This window comes from Pelodiscus sinensis, chromosome 28 (genome assembly GCF_049634645.1).
Source record: "Pelodiscus sinensis isolate JC-2024 chromosome 28, ASM4963464v1, whole genome shotgun sequence".
In the NCBI taxonomy this organism is placed as follows: domain Eukaryota; kingdom Metazoa; phylum Chordata; order Testudines; family Trionychidae; genus Pelodiscus; species Pelodiscus sinensis.
Window position 1 is genome coordinate 8606042 of NC_134738.1, and position 19144 is coordinate 8625185.

The 19144-nt window shown below is 45.1% G+C and overlaps 1 protein-coding gene across 3 annotated transcripts in view; it reads left to right on the forward strand.

Moving 5' to 3' along the window:
- The window catches only part of ADRA1A (adrenoceptor alpha 1A), a 136873-nt gene extending 120971 nt beyond the window's left edge, over window positions 1–15902 (forward strand). For all 3 annotated transcript variants that reach the window (XM_075910705.1, XM_075910704.1, XM_006114177.4), the window contains exon 3: window positions 7920–15902. In XM_075910705.1, coding sequence (XP_075766820.1) covers window positions 7920–8440 — 521 coding nt within the window. In that variant the 3' untranslated portion in view covers window positions 8441–15902. The remainder of the gene's footprint in view (window positions 1–7919) is intronic.
- The last annotated feature ends 3242 nt before the right edge of the window (window positions 15903–19144 follow it).

Consider the following 19144-nt stretch of genomic DNA (forward strand, 5'->3'; position numbering starts at 1 on the left):
CACACATTCACCCAGAAAAATGCTCTTCTGTCCATGCAGCTTACATGACTGTTCTGAAGTACTTAAATTTCAGTTTGAACCAGGAATTCAAAAGCAGCTGAGTTCAGACGCTGCAGACGAATCCATAAATAGAGCTGCCTGGATACAAAATTGGTATGCACGTCCACAGCTGCAAAAATGATCTGTCTGAGATCTGCATCCACATCTGCAGATGCCTGCAGATATCAAGTGGAGAGCCACACATGTGCAGGGTTCTGGATACAAAATTTGTATCCACATCTGTAAAAATCAGACCCTGATATCTGCATCCATGTCGATGGATGCGGATATAAAGAAGGTATCTGAGGATTTGCAGGGCTCTACCCAGAAATCCCCTATATTTTCAGGTCTCTTTGTCTTAAGCTCCCATAAGGCCAGAATGAAATTTCTGCAAAGTTCAGGAACTGCGTTCTGGTATGGTTAAAGAGCAGAGACACATGAGTGCAATGAAGATAGAATCCACACCCAAACTTCTTCAGCATGGCAGTTTTAGATTTAGGGGGTGCATACAAATCAGGGGGTTATCTGAACTCCAGCAAAGTTCAATTAGAATTTGAGATCGTTTGCCTTTGTCCATGTCTCTAACAATATTGCTGTGTGTATGGTTTTGTAGAATAAAAATGATGAATGGGTGAACTTTATGTGTTGTGTAAATAACGACTACAATATCCCTACCAGTTAGGCATGTTTATGATTTCACAGGGGCTAGCAGGGGGAACTTTGTCAATGTTAAAAGAGCTATTGATCAAACTCTTGGCTATAAAGACCCAAACAAGCACATTGCATTTTCTGGGAAACCAGGATGGTGTTTATATCCAAGCTACGCGTTGTCCAAAGTAATCACAGATTTTGGAACGATGGGATCACAGTATTAGTGGCAAGTACTTTGAAAGCATAATAATGAATGACCTTTCCCTCAAAAACATGTTAAGGTTTTAATGTAATGGCAGATCTGCAACAAAAAGTCATCCTGGAGGTTTTATTATTGACCATGGGCCCCCAGAACAGGCAATATTTTGACAACATGGAATCCAGTTTGCTGTTTCATTCACAACCAGACAACATTGTTTTCATTTCTTAGAAACTTGAGCATCTGAGCTAGGGAAATGCAGGATCTTATTACACGCCAATTTCTAGGGTTATTCAGGGAGCACTAGCAGCAGCTTTGTAAACAATTCTCCATAAGCATCAGTGTCACGGGCAATGTTCCCTCTAATCTTTTCCATCCATGTGCAAATTTTTCCATCTGTGTGTAGAATAAATATTGCTGTGTGCACCGAGGCATGTGTGAATGTGCACCACCCATAGAAACAAACATCCTAGCTATGCTAATCAGCTGGGCAACATTTGAATTCCTCCTGCGGAGTTGCGCAAGCACATAGCTTATGGGGAAGCTTGCAGGTTTTGTATCCGAGCAGTGTTTCTATAGTTTGGTTGTTATGCACCATAATTCAGCAAGTCTCTTAAGCACGTGCCTCTTTTCATATTACAAGTATGTTTTGAATAATGATAAACTTTCGTTAAAGTTTATGGCTGAAATTTGCTGTCGTGTACCAGGTCGGTCTAAGGCCTATATGCCACGTACATCCTTGGACCAGCAGGATGTCACAAATTCCAGCAATGCTTTTAGTCACTTTGCTTACGTGGGACATGCCGGGTATACAGACATCATGCTGGGTCTCATGAATTTCACTCTACAAGAGCCGAGCAGAGTTACTATTAAGGGTGACTACAAACAACATTAGAATGTGTGACATCCCTGGCTAGAAAACACAAATACTTATGGACTCATTCATTGATTCATTCATTAATGACTTGCGCTATGGAGTGGAGAGTATATTGATAAAATTTGCGAATGATACCAAGCTGAAAAGGGTGGCAAGCATTTTAGAGATAGGGTTAGAATTCAAAATGACTTTGGCCAATTAGAGGATTAGTCTGAAATCAACAAAATGAAATTCTATAAAGATAAGAGCAAAGTACTGACCCTTAGGAAGGAAAGCCAAATGCACAGCTAGAAAATAGGGAAACACTGGCTAGAGGTTAGTACCACTGAAAAGGATCTGGGGGGCTAGAAAGGATCCCAAATTGCATTTGAGTCAACATGACACAATTCAAAAAAGGACAGTGTACTAACAGGAATGTTGTCATGTTCTGCTTGGCACTTGAGAGGCGTCTGCTAGAGAATTGTCCAGTGCTGGGCACCACGTTTAGGAAAGACGTGGACAAATTTGAGAGAGTCCAGAGGAGAGAAAAAAAAATAAAAGTTTTAGAAAATCTGATCTGCAGGAAAGGTTAAAAAAGGGGCATCTTGAGTCTTTAGAGAAGATTGAGAAGAGATCTGATAGTATTCAAATATGTTAAAGGCTGGTATAAAGAGGAGTATGATTAATTATTCTCTGTGTCCATTGCAGGCAGAACAAGAAGTAATGGGCTTCATCTGTAGCAAAGGAGATTTAGGGTTTATAGTAGCAATTTTTTTCTAACTCTAACGGTAGTTAAGCTATAGAATAGGCTTCCAAAGGAGGTTTTGGAACCCCCCAGCATTCAAGGTTTTCAAGAACTACAGAGTGGACCTCCCTGGTCTAAGGATGTTAAGGACCAGTCGACTAGTCTACTATCTTATAAGCAAATGTTTATTGGATAATCAGTCAACTAGTCAATTCCCCCTCCCCCTTGCTGCCTCTATCAGCAAAAAGGGGTGGGGAAGATGGGGTACTTCAAACTGGCAGCACTGCACAGCTGATCCCCGGCTCAGCTGTATGGCACTGCCCCTTTGAAATGCTATGGCATTTCAAAGCAGCAGCACATCATGGAGCCTGAGGTCAGCGGGGGACACCCAGTTGATCCCGGGCTCTGCGCAGCATTTCAAAGCGGCAGCGCAGCATGGAACCCGGGGTCAGCAGGGGACTCTCAGCTGCCCCCAGGCTCCATGCTGGTGCTTCCACTTTGAAATGCACAAGAGCCCCCGCTGGGGACTCTTGTATATTTCAAAGCTGGCCCCTGTGTCAGCCCGGAGTCAGCGGGACTTCCCTCCGGCCCCGGGCTGCATGTGGAGTTCCGCATTCTCCTTTGAAATGTACAAGAGCCCCAGCCGGTGCCATCCCTACCCTGGTCCAGCACCCTCAGATTTGATCAGTCCTGAACAAGGGAGTTTGCCAGACAAGGGGATGTCTGGAGGGGGGGCCACACCCTCCCCGCTAGGCTCCTCTCCCCACTCTTCCCAGCCTTCCGGCCCCACAAGCTGCGACAGCCCCACCAGAAGTCCCAGGCCTGAGCTGCGGCAGCTCTGCCAGAGCTCCTGGCCCTGCTGGCCTCACAGCAGCCCCGTCACCCCCACTGGAATCCCTGGGGGCCCCACTAGCTGCCGGCTCTGGCACCCCGCTGGCTCTGCCAGCTCTGCCGGCCAGCTCCACTCCAGGCTGCCAGCAACCTCTGTCACTGGGGCTCTCTAGTCCCCCAACATCCATACTCCTGCTGGACCGAGAGTCCTGGACCACAGAGATTCAACCTATAGTTGAACAAATATCTGTCAGGGATGGTCTAGGTTTACCTTCTTCCAGCCTCAAGGCAGGGGTTATACCTGATGGCTTCTTGAGGCCTTTCCAGTCCTACATTTCTATGATTCTATGTCTAGCTGGTTCAAAAAGCAGTTCAAAAATATCACTAAATTCACACACTTTTTCACTGATATTTTTAAAATCAGATTTAATTTTCATTTTTTAATTTTAACAAAAACATTGAAAAAAATGTACCCAGCGCTACTGCTGACCAAATAACTTTTTAAAAAGTGTGACTTTTGCAGAAGAGCTGGGGTGATGTCAGCCAGAATTGAATTACTGGCCATTTGAATAATTCTGGTAGGAATTCAGGTGAATTATTCTTCTCATGAGATAAAATCTTCAAAAAAATGGAAAAGCTGAAGTAAGAATTTTCTGTTCAATGTGGTTGGAATAGTTGTTCATCGTATCCTTTAATAAGAAAACTGGCTTCTTCCAAACACTGGCGTATCCAAGTTTGGAGGGATGTAGTGAAATGAAGTGAAAATAGCATAACTTCGTGGTCATAAGAACATAAGAACGGCCGTACTGGGTCAGATCAAAGGTCCTTCTAGTTCAGTAGCTTGTCTGCCGACAGTGGCCAGCACCAAGTGCCCCGGAGGGGGTGGACCGAAGACAATGATCAAGCGATTTGTCTCCTGCCATCCCTCTCCAGCCTCTGACAAACAGAGGCCAAGGACACCGTAGTCATTTAGGCTACGTCTAGACAGCGGCACTATTTCGGGATACCAGAAGTCTCCCAAAATAGCTATTCCGCGTCTTTAAGCATGCCCATTATTTCAAAATAATTTTGGAAATAACGGGCACGCTATTCCGGCATCCCTGTAACATCAAGGGACTTGTTGGAATAGCGCTTTATTTCACAATCTGGAGCTGTGTAGACAAGGGCCAAATTTTGAAATACGCTATTTAGAAATTAGATCAAAATAAGATACACCATTTGCGTAGCTCAAATTGCATTACTTGATGTCGACCTACGGGTGCACTATAGATGTACCCCTAGAGATTAAACAACTGTCCTCCCTCCATGACCATTCAGATCCCCATAGCAACAGCTGTGAGAGAATGCATAGCTCCCAGCACTTACGCAAAAGGAAAGTGATTGCAGTACAGGGTTTATGACACATGGGTGAGCAGTTCTGGTTCCCGCCTGGAAAAAGGCAGGGGTAAGTCTCCCTGTTCATTACAATGGATGACAAATGCGAGATTTGTTCAACACTTTTCCTACATCTAAACCTGCCTCGAGTAATGCTCTGCACAAAACCAAAAGGGCTGTAAACTGTCATGGAGTTCAATAGAGCAATAACGATTCACGCCGGCTAAGGATCTGTCTGTAGTGAGTAGGCCCTGAGAAGGCCACTTGGCTACTCTCCTGCATCCCAGAAGGGATACAATAGGCCAGAGATTATTGTGCCCTTCTTCTATCCACCAGCCGTATGGACGACTGAAGAGGTGGCGTGGGAATGCAGTTTTGGGAGAGGCAGGGGCATGGAGGTGGGGGTGAGGGGTGTCACAAGGGCTGGGCCTCAGGGGGAAGGGGTGCTTTGGGGCATAGGGCCCTGTTTCAGATGCCAGTGCCCCTCCCCGATACTGTTAGGAAGTTTCTGCTGCTCTGCAAGAAACATACGGCATTTCTTCTGCTGCTTGTGGTACTAACGGGATCATGATGATGATTTAACACATGATACATGATTAGCCCTCTCCCGCACCAAAATAAAGACACTCCCTGCCCTGCTTCCAGTGCCACAAATGGAAAACATGTGCCAATGGGCGTTAGGAAGAAATGCTCCCTTTGGGGATATCCCGCTGCAGGGTTTCTTATTCCTTCTTCCAAAGATCAGAGACAAGATGCGGGCTTGGATGGACAAGCAGTCCGATCCGGCAATGCAATTTCTGTGGCTCTAGACACTGCCCTGTACTACTAGTCAAAAACAAATGACCTGCCTGTGCTGTGATTTTGTAAATCTGCGGGGACAGAGGGTACCCCGAACACCCGCTACTTTCTTTTGCAGGAGGAAATGGTTTTAAAGAACAATGCATTCATTGAACAATTTTTTTTTGTATCAGAGTGCTAACTAAGGAGGGAAATTTTAGGTCAGCCTGTGTCTTGTACACACGTCTATCCATGTCCTCGTTGCTATTAAGCAAGGGAAGACTGGCCAGGCGATCCCTTTGACAAATGACACCTGTTCTGCTGTTTCTACTTACCATCAGTGGTCCCTGTAGCTGTCTCCAGCTGACAAAGGAGCAGAGCGTTTTGGCTTAGAGCCACCTTTCCCATCCCTTTTTAATTTGCTCAGTGAGAAACATTCTTACAGCTCTAGCAACTCCAGTTACCGGCCGCTGAGTGCTCTGACTGCTGGACAGTAAAGAGGTTTGAAAATGACTCTGATCTATACAGCGACTGCTCAATCCATGCTCGCTGCCATTAATGAGAGCCTTTCCGTTGGCTTTTATGAATTGTGATTAGGCTCGTGAAGCAGAACAATGCAGAGGCCGGGCTAGTGAGTGAAGCATTCAAGTCCTTTAGGATCCCCTTTGCAAATTCCTGTCTGGAAGGGGTCAATCCCGTAACTGTGCTTCCCTGGTTATTTCAAATCCCATTAAGTTATCCCCTTGTTTATCTGAGCAGTCTGAGGCTTTAGCTCCTGGCAGGAAGTAATTTCCCTTTGTCACTTCATGGCACCACTTTTACCCAGCTGTGGACTCTCTGGAACCGAAAATATGAAATGGCTGCTGTATTGGTAAGGGAGCAGTTAGGTTAAACCTGCCCCCCGTAACAATTGTCACATACCATCTACCTTAGTGATGGGCAGCCTATCGGGGTGCTATGTGGGGCCCATGAGACATTTTGTTTAGTGTTGTCCATGCATAGAGTCGCCAGATTCCACTGGTTTCCGCCCATGGCGGGGAGGGGCATTTCCGACTGGTATTACTAGAGTAATACGCATATAAAGCAAGAGCACATGAAGTGAGGTGTGTTGTGATTGCACACAACACTGACTGTAACAAAAGACAGGACTATGTAGCACTTTAAAGACTAAGAAGATGGTTTATTAGGTGATGAGCTTTCGTGGGCCAGACCCACTTCCTCAGATCAAATTGTGGAAGAAAATAGGCATGACCATATATACCACAGGGAGGCCCTTTATCCTACCTGCCCCTAGGGTGCCTGGCTGTTCCCCAGACCCATCCCATCCCAGGGGAGGTGGGACTCAGTCCCACAATGTTTTTCTCCCCAGACAAGCACCCTATCCACTAATCCACAAATTCTTCTTTGACAAAGAATTCAGTTATAAGATCAAGAACACACATTCCTGCTCATCCAGCAATATAATTTATGTCATCATGTGCCAACAGTGTCTGTCTGCTAGGTACATTGGACAAACGTCTCAGATGCTTCGCCAAAGAATCAATGCCCACAAAACGGATATCAGACAGTATCACAAAGAAAAAACAGTTTCTTGCCATTTCAACCAGAAAGGGCATTGTCTCAACGACTTGATTTCCTGCATATTCCTTCAAAGGCATTTTAACACCAGACTTGAAAGAGAAACCTCTGAACTGTCATTCATGCTTAAATTTGACACTTTACGCCAGGGTCTTAACAAAGACGCTAATTATCTTACCAATTACAAAGATAGCTTCCCCAATTATCACCTCTAATATCATTAGCTCACAGACATTTACCTCCCCACCCCCTCATCCCCCCTCTGTTCTGAAATTTGATTTGTCCTTTTTATATGTGTTCACTTTTTTTGATTGTATCCCTTTGGTATATATGGTCATGCCTATTTTCTTCCACAATTTGAGCTGAGGAAGTGGGCCTGGCCCACGAAAGCTCATCACCTAATAAACCATCTTGTTAGTCTTTAAAGTGCTACATAGTTCTGTTTTTTTGATTCAGCTAGACTAGACTAACATGGCTACATCTCTATTACAACACTGACTGTGAGAGCCGTGGTCTCCCTCTGCATCCAATCAAAATGCTGCCATGATTCAACCTCACAAGTGCAGCTAGCAAAACTGCCCTGTCCCATGGAACTGTCTTGGCTACAACCATCTTGTAGCCCACTGAGATGAAGGAGGCCACTCCTGTGGTGCACTCACTAGCTTCGGTTGCCCCTCACTGGTCTAAGTAATTGTAGAGTACCGGGCTTTCTGAAATCCTCTCTTCCCCCAGACAGATGAGTCTGTTGCCAGAGCCTCCAAACATCATGAACTTGTTGTGTAGTTTTCATTGTTATCCCTCTGACCCGGTATCTACCCGCAATTTCTCACCTGTTTCGTCTTTAACGTCCCCTGTGTTTTCCTTTCCAGGTGTTTTCTTTCCTGCAATCAAGCCCTCAAAAACGGTTTTTAAAATAACGTTTTGGCTTGGGTACTTGAACAGCTGCATCAACCCCATCATCTACCCGTGCTCGAGTCAAGAGTTTAAGAAAGCATTCCAAAATGTCCTGCGAGCGCAGTGCCTCTCCAAAAAGCAGGCCGCCAGCAAGCACTCCCTTAGCTTCAACCTCAACCATCCTGCCAGCCACAGCATGGACAGCACCAAGAATGTTGTCCGTATCCCAGTAGGGTCGGGGGAAACCTTCTATAGGATTTCCAAGTCCGAAGGGGTCTGCGAGTGGAAGATTTTCTCCACCGTGCAAAGCATGGCGACAAAAAGTGCCATCTCTAAAGACAAGTCCAGCTGCACCAGAGCCAAGGTGAAGAGCAAAGGTTTCCTGAGGACATGCTGTTGTGCTGGCACATCAGGGAGCGTCGGTCGGGACAACCATAACGTGCCAACCATTAAAATACACACTATCTCCGTCAGTGAAAATGGGGAGGATGTCTAAGGGATCAAGATCTCTAAAGGGACTCGGGGGGAAGAGGAGGGCATCTTTACATGCAACTTTTCAACTCTGCGCTGCTGGGATTGTTCTGCTAATGGGAGGCTGCTCTTCCTAATGGGAAGTAGGGATGGAGACTGTAGTAAGGGGGGTGACCTGAATCAAAGGCAAGGCGCGTCGTAAAACAGCGAGGGCCAACGCTTTTAGAACTGAAGTCCCTCCGAGTTCTGGACTTGACCCAAATTCCACTGGAGTCTGTGGGAATCGTTCCATTTATTTAACAGGCATCAAAGCTCCTCTAAAAATCCAGCCTTTTGAAATGATTGTAACATCATTTCTCTGGTGTTTAAAGGCCATGATTTTCACTGTATATTCTTTTCACTGCTCCAGTGGTTCTGATTTTGATGTTCTATGGGGATGGAGAGGGGAGTAGGACAAGAACACCTAATGCAGCTTGCAAGAGAAAACTATAAATCTACTGGGGTGATTTCAGCATGGGTACATTCAGGAAGTGCTAACTCAGATCACCTCTGCTGCTCAAAGTCCTTGCCCTAAGAGAGTCAATGAGCACCCTAGACTCCTGCTGATGCAACACGCTGGGTGAGAGCCACAGCTAGAGACGTTCCATGACTTCAGAGCAGTGGAATTACGTTGCTCTACACCAGCTGGGCATCTGGTTCAGTAGGTTCAGTTTTCAGGGCTTGATAAGGCTATTCCCTTGACTTGGTGCCTGCTTGGCTTCCCCTCCCCTCTTTTCGCTTTGTGTTTTGGAGTCTAGCAAATTCTATCTCAAGAAAAAAACATGATGGAAGGGGGTGAATTCCACCTCACTTCAGAAACTTGCCTCCATTTTCTTTTCTTTATTAAACATGTGAAATCATTGGTCATCCCAGACTCACTCAAAAAGTTTCTGAGCCTTAGTGCACTTATGACAAAACTCATAGCCAGTTGGCGAGGTGTCTGTATGACGGGGTTTCCAGAAGGCATTTTTATTTAGTCATATTTCTCATTCACTGGCCTAGTCGGCACGACTGCAGGCCATCGATCTAAGTTATGTAACTTCAGTTGTGTGAATAACGTAGATAAAGTCGATGTCCTTAGATCTACTTACCATGGTAGTACTTAACACTCTCCCATTGACTCCGCCTACACTTCTCATTCTGGTGGCGTACCAAAGTCAATGGGAGATCACTCAGCAGTTGATTTATCACACCTATATTAGACACGATAAATCAACTGCTGCTGAATCAATTGCTGCCCGTTGATCCGGCAGATAGTGTAGATGTGCCCTCTGGAAGGTCCAGGGGGAGCTGTTTAAAAGCTCAACACTTCCTGTTCCAGCTTCTTGCTACAGTCACAAAATCTTCCTTGAATGTATCACAAGAGTTGCAGCTGTGAGTCCTCCCTTGCAGAGGTGTTGAAAAAAGCATTTGGGAGTCTGTCATATATTACCTTAGCTATTCAAACAAATAAGCAATTCAGGAGAGGAAAGAAGAGATGGGAGGAATTATTTGCACAATAGCCGAAATAAGCAGCTCATAACGTAATTACTCTCTGAGCCCGCCAAGTAATAATGCAGCTTCCTTGGCATGAAACGTAATTTTTTTTTGCCCGTTATGGCAGGGCCGGTTACTGTGAGGCACTGGGTACCTGTTGATTTGAATGGGAATTACAGGTGTCCAGCACTTCAATAAGACATTCTGAATTTTATAGGGCAGGAGCTGGAAAAGGCACCCAAGGAATCAGTATTCTTCCATCTCTCGTACACTTATAACTCCTTGATTTTGACAATGTTTGATTCCGCGCCCCCTATCTTTCATGACTGTGTCCCTGAGACACTTGATGGCTTCTGAGAACCCACACCTCACCACCAGGTCCTTACAAAATGTCTCCGAGATTTTGCAAAAAATAAGAATTTAAAGGGTCGCTTCTCTTAGTTCTGGCAACGTAAAGCAACCTTGAGTGAATGTAAATGTAATTTGTGTCCCTACCAAAGTTCCTTTACATGGCCAGAGCGGTATTAAGCAGCCTTAGGGTACATCTACACCAGTGGTCCCCAACGTTGAGTGGCTGCCGGGCGCCCGGGGGCGGGGTCAGCACTGCGCATGTGCCACGTGCCCGGGGCAGGGGCCGGCAACGCACCCCGGGCCGGCACCACACATGGGCCGCGCGCCTGGGGCCGCCCACGAGCCACGCGCCCCAGGCCGGCACCGCACATGTGCCCTGGGGCCGGGGCTGGGGCCACTCACGCGCCCCGGGCCGGCCCTGCGCATGTGCTGTGCGCCCAGGGGAGGGGCCGCCCATGCGTCCCGCGCCTGGAACCGGCACTATGCATGTGCCGTGCGCCGGGGGCGTGGCCAGCCCAGATGTTTCAGCGGGCGCACAGAAATCCCCCGGCGGGCGCATTGAGGACCACTGATCTACACAGTAGCGCGTACCTCAAAATAAGCTACGCAATTTGAGCTGGCTTATTTCGAAATAGCTGATTTTGAAATTTGGCATGGTCTACACAAGCACTTATTTTGAAATAAATTGCTATTCTGCTGACTTCCTTAATCCTTGTACAACGCGGTTTACAGGAAGTTGGAGTAAGAAGCTCATTATTCGAATTTATTTCAAAATCACGAGCTTCTTATGTAGCCAGCGCAGAAAGGTATTTCAGAATAATGAATGTTATTCCAAAATAAATCTGCGGTGTAGATGTACCCTCCATGTAACTGAGAATTGAGCTCAAAGTAAAGTAGCTGTAAAAATAGCTACATAGGAATAGCATTTTCTGTTCAATAAACTCCTAGTCAAACCACCATCACATTGTGGGGTCAGATTCACAAAGGTATTTAGACACCAAAAGATGCAGATTGGCCTCTAGTGAGAGTTACAAAAATGTCTATGTGCATTAGATGCTTATCTCCATTGACTTTCGGTATCTTATCAGCTCAGGTGCCTTTGTAAAATCTAGTAGAGGCTAATCTGCATATTTAGGCACCTCAATCTCTTTACAAGTCTGGCCTTTGGTGTCTCACCACCAGAAAATCAAGTCCCGACTGTACTCACAACAAACCTGCTCTCACGCCATCTTGAAGCCATGAATTATTTGCCCAAATCAAATCATTGTGAATTATGAATTCAAGAAAAGGTGCAGATGGTTCACAAACCGAGGCAAAATTGTCCAGCTACAATGTTCCCTTAATTTTTATTCTGCTTTACTCTGAATGCATTAAAATTTGTGTGTAGGGTTACAGAAATTACAGCCATCAACACAATAGCAAGTGCTCAGCCTCACAGAGGCAAGACCCTTGGTTGCTCCTAATCTCCGATGGATCAAAAGCAAAAGCTGTAAAAGGAAAGGAGGGAGGGACAGGAATGTGGTTGTTTGCAGGTCAAATTGCTAGTATCAGTTCAGATAATGGCAGAGCGCTTCCAAGATTTCACAGAAGCAGAGAGGAATGAACAATCTTGAGACAGCGGCTTTTCCTTTCTGCTATCAAGAACACTTTGGGCCTGTCATTTTCCACACAACGGCAGTTGCCTCAAACGAGTGTTTTGTGCAAATTTTCAGGCACTGAAAGAATTCAGAGTGTTCACAGCAAATCGGCAGGATGGCAGTCGACCCACTAGGGGTGACCCCCAGGGGTGTAGATTCTGTTTCACTCCTCCCCTTAAAACAGTTTGCAGATTTTCTCAAGCAGCTAAGGCAAGAGGCAACGCACATGCCTAGCTATGAAATTGCTCTCTCTGTAGGGTGGGAACATTAGTCCTGTACAGATCCGTGTCATGCAGAGAAGGAGCAATTTGCAGTGGCATGAGGTCCAAATCCCTGTAGGCTCAGGGGAACCTTCCCCCCAAAAATAAAAAAAAAAGATTTCCTAAAACAATCATGTATTCCAAACCTGTACGTATGGGTGACATACCATTAGCCATGTCACCTCCAGATCAGGGCCTATATCTGGAAGTAAAGGTTAAAAAAAATAAAGCAAACCAAGAAAAGGGCTAATCCGGGAACGCTTTCGTTAAGGTAATCATTACTCACTTAATTAGCCCCATTAGTTTTACTTAAAGGCTGCAGGGTCAAGCTATTAATCACCATCATCATTAGCAGGATCACTGATCATGATAAAGATCCTACTTCTCCAGGTAAATGAACAGACAACCATGCACCCAGGGGAACTTAAGGGTTCCACATCACGCTTTTTTTCCTTTAATTTGCCACACCCAATACCACTGCTTTTCAACTTGAGGCCTCGGTGCTGCCATCCTTTAGTCTAGTCACTGTACCAGTGTTTTGGACACCCATCTAACCATCCCAGAGCTGCCTGCCTGTCAGTGGAGAAAGAATGTGGCTAGATTATGGACAGACTGTTACTATTATTTGAGGTTTTGTCTACGTTAAATCTGCCCTGTTGATCTAACGCATACAACTTCAGCTATACAAATAGCATAGCTGAAGTTGGCATGCCTCCCAGGGTGTCTTCTATGTGGTAAGGACAGAAGGGGCTGCTCTCCTGTCAATTTTCTTGTTCTGATGGAGTCAACAGGAGAGCGCTCGGAGGTCAATTTATCATGCCTAAGCAGACATGATAAATCAACCGCCAGTGGATCAATCGTTGCAGCATCGATCCACCGTGGAGTAAAGACAAGCTCTGAGGATAGGTAGGAATACTGTTAACCTAGTAAGTGTTAGGACACCTATCCTCGGAGGCTCAACCTTGAAGGGACTCTGTTGACCCCAACTGAGCAAGCTTCACAAGCTCTTCACTCGAGGCTACATGAGAGCACAGTCAGGATACTCTCTGGGAAAGCGGGAACTGGAGTCCCTAACCATAATTACTATTGCTGTTTAGCCCTTCAGGCCTTCTATTTAGGAGTGGCGTAATTGCTAATCTTGCCGGCATTAATTAATCTCTTTCACCTATAAAGATGCCACCTACAAATAGCATTTGACAATACACTTGAGCGGTCCAGCATGAGAGCTAAATTACATTGTAGGGAAGGTGGTGTTGCAGTTTTTCTAATTCATCAAAGCATCATTGTATACTGCAGGTCAGTAAGTGACATTTCATCGCTTTCTTTACACTGAGGGAGAGAGGCAACAAGTTTAGTTGATTAGACTAATTAAATGCAGCCGTTTGTTCAGTTCTGCCATATGAATATTTTATAAGAGTGTCTTAAGTATTTTAAAATAGAGGTGGGATCAAATTAAACTCATTAATCTGAATCCCTCTGCATTTCAAATAGCATATAAGCCTGGACCCCAAGTTTGTGGCACTAGTCCAGCTGTCATTAAAACAAGAAGCCCACCTCCCCCTGAAACTGCTTTTCAGAACTGAACTGAACCTTGCCAAAGGTTTTGAAATAAAATCCAGGATTTGAAACCAGCAAGAGTTGAAATACACCATGAAAAAAATGATTCTCATGGCATTTCAAGCCAAGACAAGAAGCAGAAGAGATGGAAATCTCATAAGAAAGGCCTGTTCTGGGGAGGTTCCTAGCCAAGTTTTGCAATCTCACGAGGTTCAAATACTTTGGATACCAAACCTAAACTCTAAAACATTTGAAAAGTGCCCATCACAGTTTCTTAATATGAACATAACTGGCTAGAGCATGAAATCTTTCGACATTGTACTCACAGTCAAAGCCTACATGACCTCAAGTTACTGACCAATAACAGCCAATGAACAAATGTTTGTTTCCATCATTCATCGCCTAGCTTCTTCTGAACTGCATGGTTCATTCTGTTGCTTTTACAGAAACATGTATTTTTAGGGGTTTAATGCTGTAAAAAGGGATTATTGTGCAGCTATAAACAGGCTGGAGCAAATGGGAGAGGAATTTCAGAGTAATCCTCAAATAATCTTATAGTCAAGACCTGGGATGTTATTCTAAAGATGGCATCATGGTATAAAAATAGACTGGCAGTCAGGGTCATCTCTGTGCTGCTCGATATGTGAGTGAAAGGCCGGAATGTTATGAAACAGAGACTTGCCTCCCTTATAAACACTGGAGCTTCAGCGGGTAGCCGAGTTAGTCTGTTACAGAAAAAAACAACAAATGGTCTGGTAGCACTTTATAGACTAACAAAACATGAGCTTTCGTGGGTACAGCCCACTTCTTCAGATGACCGGAGTTAACCAGTCATCTGAAGAAGTGGGCTGTGCCATCGAAAGCTCTCTGGGCATTACATCTATTGCGTAAATGGGTTTCTTTTGGCACCTCTATTCTTACAATGATAATAAAATGTCCCAGCCACAAACTTTTCTATTTTGTAGAAGGGAAGAGTTTACTGAATTGGGTGCTCTATGGGTCACCCATTAAAGTCAATAGCATAACTTCCATCAATTTATGGCAGGATTTATTTTCATTGTAGGCATATCTATGATGCTCATCCCACCACAGCAACTGAGCACTTTGCCAATGAGTGAATTCACATAATCCCCAAGTGGGCTAGAAAATGGTGTTCCCATTTTACAGGCAGAGAAACTGAGCCATGGACAAGTTAAATGACTTGTTCCAGGAAGACTTTAAGAGACATGGGCATAGAATCCATATGACTTGGTAGTCTCTTGCCTGTCCTAATCATAAATTCATCCTTTGCTCCCTAAAATTGTTGGAGTGAGGAAGAGGATGAGTAATAAATAAAGTCGAAAATTAACCCCATGCATGACAGCCAATGGCATTAATTTCTCCTGTTGGTTACTTCTATCATTTCTGAAAAATTCCAGCCTCCAAAGATGCTGTGTAAGAACTCAACAGGGCTGGGCCAAGCAGCAGAGAGATACAATGGTGTAACAGCTAGTAAAAAACCTTGTAAAGATCAAGCTTTATTTAATAGAATGGCTATTTATCTTTGTTTACCACTTTAGTCATGTATTTCAAATGATCATTTCACATATCACTCTTTTAATCTCACTAGCATTTGGCTTCTCATTTGTTTTCCCACCCTGCCCAATAGTCATAGTACAACTCCCATAAACCCACAGTCAGTTGTTTACAAGGTTCGCTTTCTTGCCAAATTAAAAAGAGACACTCAATGAACTCAAGGGAGAAGGATGGAAATATCTGTGGTTTCCTAGCATGACACATAAGTAAACAGAATCTTCAGTATTTATAACTTCCAACTAATTCAAAAACCTAATCAACTCCTTTGAAGAGTATTCTGGTAGTATTCAAGACAGTCTTATGAAAATCCTAGATTCTGGGAGGAAATCTATCTAGTCGATTTGAAATAAAATTCTTCCGCCAAACTTGATTAATGGAACTGAATCACTGTGGTTCCCAAGGAGAGATTAAACACTAAAATGTCATGCCGTACAGGCAGTCCCTGAGTTACGCGGATCCGACTTACGTCGGATCCGCAGTTACGAACGGGGCCCGTCTCCCTGGTCTCCAGCAGACCAAGGAGAGGAAGCAAAGCGGCGGAGCACGCGGGCAGCAGACAGCCCAGACGCGTCAGCCCTGTCCGCTGCCCGCGTGCTCCTTGGCTTTGCTCTGCTTTGCTCCCCGTCTCCCTGGTCTGCAGACCAGGGGGATGGGGAGCAAAGCAGAGCAAAGCCGCGGATCCCGAGGGCAGCAGGACAGCCATGGCGCGTCTGGGCTGTCCCGCTGCCCCCGTGCTCCGCGGCATTGCTCCGGACGCCTGTGGTACAGCAGCTGGGGTGCTGCCGGTTGGTCCCGTAGCGCCGCTCTGGGCGCTACTGGACCAACCCGGCAGCACCCCAGCTGCTCTGCCCCAGGCATCCTGATTCAGCCACTGCTGGTCAGTTTCAGCAGCGGCTGAATCAGGATGCCTGGGGCAGAGCAGCTGGGGTGCTGCTGGGTTGCTCCAGTAGCGCCGAGGAGCCGCGCTACTGGAGCAACCCAGCAGCACCCCAGCTGCTCTGCCCCTGCCCCGGGTTTCCTGGAATCAGCCGCTGATCAGTTTCAGCAGCAGCTGACTTGGGGATGCCTGGGGTTCTTAAGTTGAATCTGTATGTAAGTCAGAATTGGCGTCCAGATTCAGCCGCTGTTGAAACTGATCAGTTTCAGCAGCGGCTGAATCTGGATGCCAGTTCCAACTTACATACAGATTCAACTTAAGAACAAACCTACAGTCCCTATCTTGTATGTAACCCGGGGACTGCCTGTATATACAGAGTCATTGCAAATTATTCATAGTTGCAAAGAAGGGGAAAAAAGAGAACATGTGAGCTAGGAGTAAATGAAAATTTAGAAAGAAGAGCTATGTATTACACTCAACTCCTGAAGTAGGAAATGTATCTTTTAAGACTATGACACACAGAAAGGGGCTAGGGTAATGTGGGTTCTTCTCTCTTTGTAATATCAAACACAAATCATGTTAAAAAATATCTTCTTTAAAGATGATGCCATGTAATCTTTTTCAGCACGCTCCAGAACTGCCAAGTGCTTATCCTAGAAATAACTGATATGAATTCATAGGACTCTGTGTTTCAGACAAACAAAAGCTGAACCTGTTGAATAGCAAAATAAGAACTTATTGATCCACATTTATCCTGTAACACTTGGCCATTGTAAAAGAGTTCTCTGAACCAAGACATGGCTCAGAAATTCTACCAGCATTTCTACAATTTTCCACAGAACAAAATCTACCCTCTGATATGTGAGATCTCAGCTAATGATTACAGTACCATTATGTTTTGTGAGACTATAAATATCTTTGCCGAATGTTGCTGGCCAGTCGGTTGTATTCTATATGTCATGACAGTCAGAATTATATTGTTTTTAATGCTTACCTAGTTTTTGGTCGCAGAAATATGCTTGGTTTCCTTCCATCGGTTGCAGCATTTTACATCCGCACTGCACAAGATGAGCTGCCTAAATTTAAGATATTTCACTCTCTTGTAATGGGCAGCACATGTGCTGAATATGGTGTTTGAATGTTATTGAATTTTCTATATGCTGTTTTTATATACCCATTGTTTGATATGTGATATGTTTGAACAGTCATGCTGGTCATTTTTTGGAACAAAACTGAATGTTTATGAAATATTGACAGATAAGCAAATAAATTATTGGGAAAAAGGTTTTTTTTGTGATATGTGAACCATATTTTTTTTTCAAAAGTTATCTCCAGTTGCAGACTTCTCTGTATATTCCAGACCGAGATTTCATTTCTCACACTGAGTCAATGTCTTACTCCACAAATGGTCCCATTGGTTTAAGAGGTGTTGTTCCATGATGGGGTGGTCAAGGAAGGAAGAGATTAAAAGAAGCTTAGGGAGACTGTGCAGGACTAGCCAAGTGGATGGAGGCTGCATGGAACAGCCAACCAGGGCCCAGTGCGCTACCATAAAAGGAGCTGCAGGGCTAGAATGAGTCAGTTGCTGCGAGGAGCTCAAGGAGAGAGACTTGTGTTCCTAGTGGGCTGCAGGAAGGCAGCACATTGGACAGGGCAGTTGCTGGCAGGAAGTGAGAGGAAGATCCTGGCTGGCTTCTGAGGGTACGTCTAGACTACACGCTTCTTTCGAAAAAGTGAGCCGCCTTTTTTGAAAGAGAGCACCCAGGCAGTCTGGATGCTCTCTTTCGAAAAAGCCCTGTTTGCATTCAGCAATGCCTGTTTTCAAAAGAGCACTTTCGAAAAAAGGCATTCTTCCTCGTGAAATGAGGTTTGCCGTGGTCGAAAAAACTGCCGCGTTCTTTCGATTTAATTTTGAAAGAACGCGGCGGCAGTCTAGACGCAGGGGCAGTTTTTTTCGAAAAAAGGCCACTTTTTTCGAAAAAACCCTGTAGTCTAGACACACCCTGAGAAGAAAGCAAGGAAGGCGCTGGGTCCAGGGAATTAAAACAGCACTGGTGGAAAAATAAAGAAGAGGCAACAGGAGGATGCTAGTCACAGGGTTGTTGGGCCTAATCCAGAGTAGTGGGTGGTTCTCCCCACATCCCTACCCCACCACCACCACTGGGGAAGCGGCTGGACTATTTGCACTGTGATACTTTCACCCCAGAAGAGGAAATGTTCCTCTGGCCTGGAATCAGAACCAGCCACTTCATACTGATTATTATTGTTGATGTTATTTGTACTGCTATAGTGCTTAAGAACCCCAGTCATAGAGCAGGGCTCCGTCGTACTAGGCACTATCCAAATACAGACCAAAAAATACAGCCCTTGTTCTAAAGAGCTGTGGATCCAAGCCCCTTGACCTCTCTCAGAAAGTCACTCCAGGGTCAGAAATTGAGGCTCTTTTCGGCGGCGATGTCTAACGCCCACGGAAATCAGGGAGCGTTGTGAAAGTAGGGCTTTCTAACATGGGATTACGGATACTTAAGAACAAACGCTGCTAAAGCACTTGGACATCTCATTCATCATACCAGGCCTGCTAACCTGACCTTGACTGCTGAAGCAAGTGAACAACGTGCTAACCGTAACTACTCACATACAGACTTAGCTGTGCAATATTTAGATTTCCTGCCAAATGGGAGGGTTTGGAGTTATTTTTGCAAGTGGTGGGAAAGCTGTGCTGGAAGCACATTTTTCTGCTTAGACTCATGGAGGCCATGGATTAGGCAATAAAATTAGTTCAGGTACCGTTGTGTAAGAACATGCCCATCCTAGCACTGTTGTGGTCCCTCTTCCTCTGCCTAGGTGTCTTGCAATACGTTCCCATCTATTACCCACACACTAGGGTTTTGGAGTGGCAAGGATGGGGCAGTGGCTAGCAGATGGGACTAGGGTGCAGACAGCGTGGATTTGCTTCC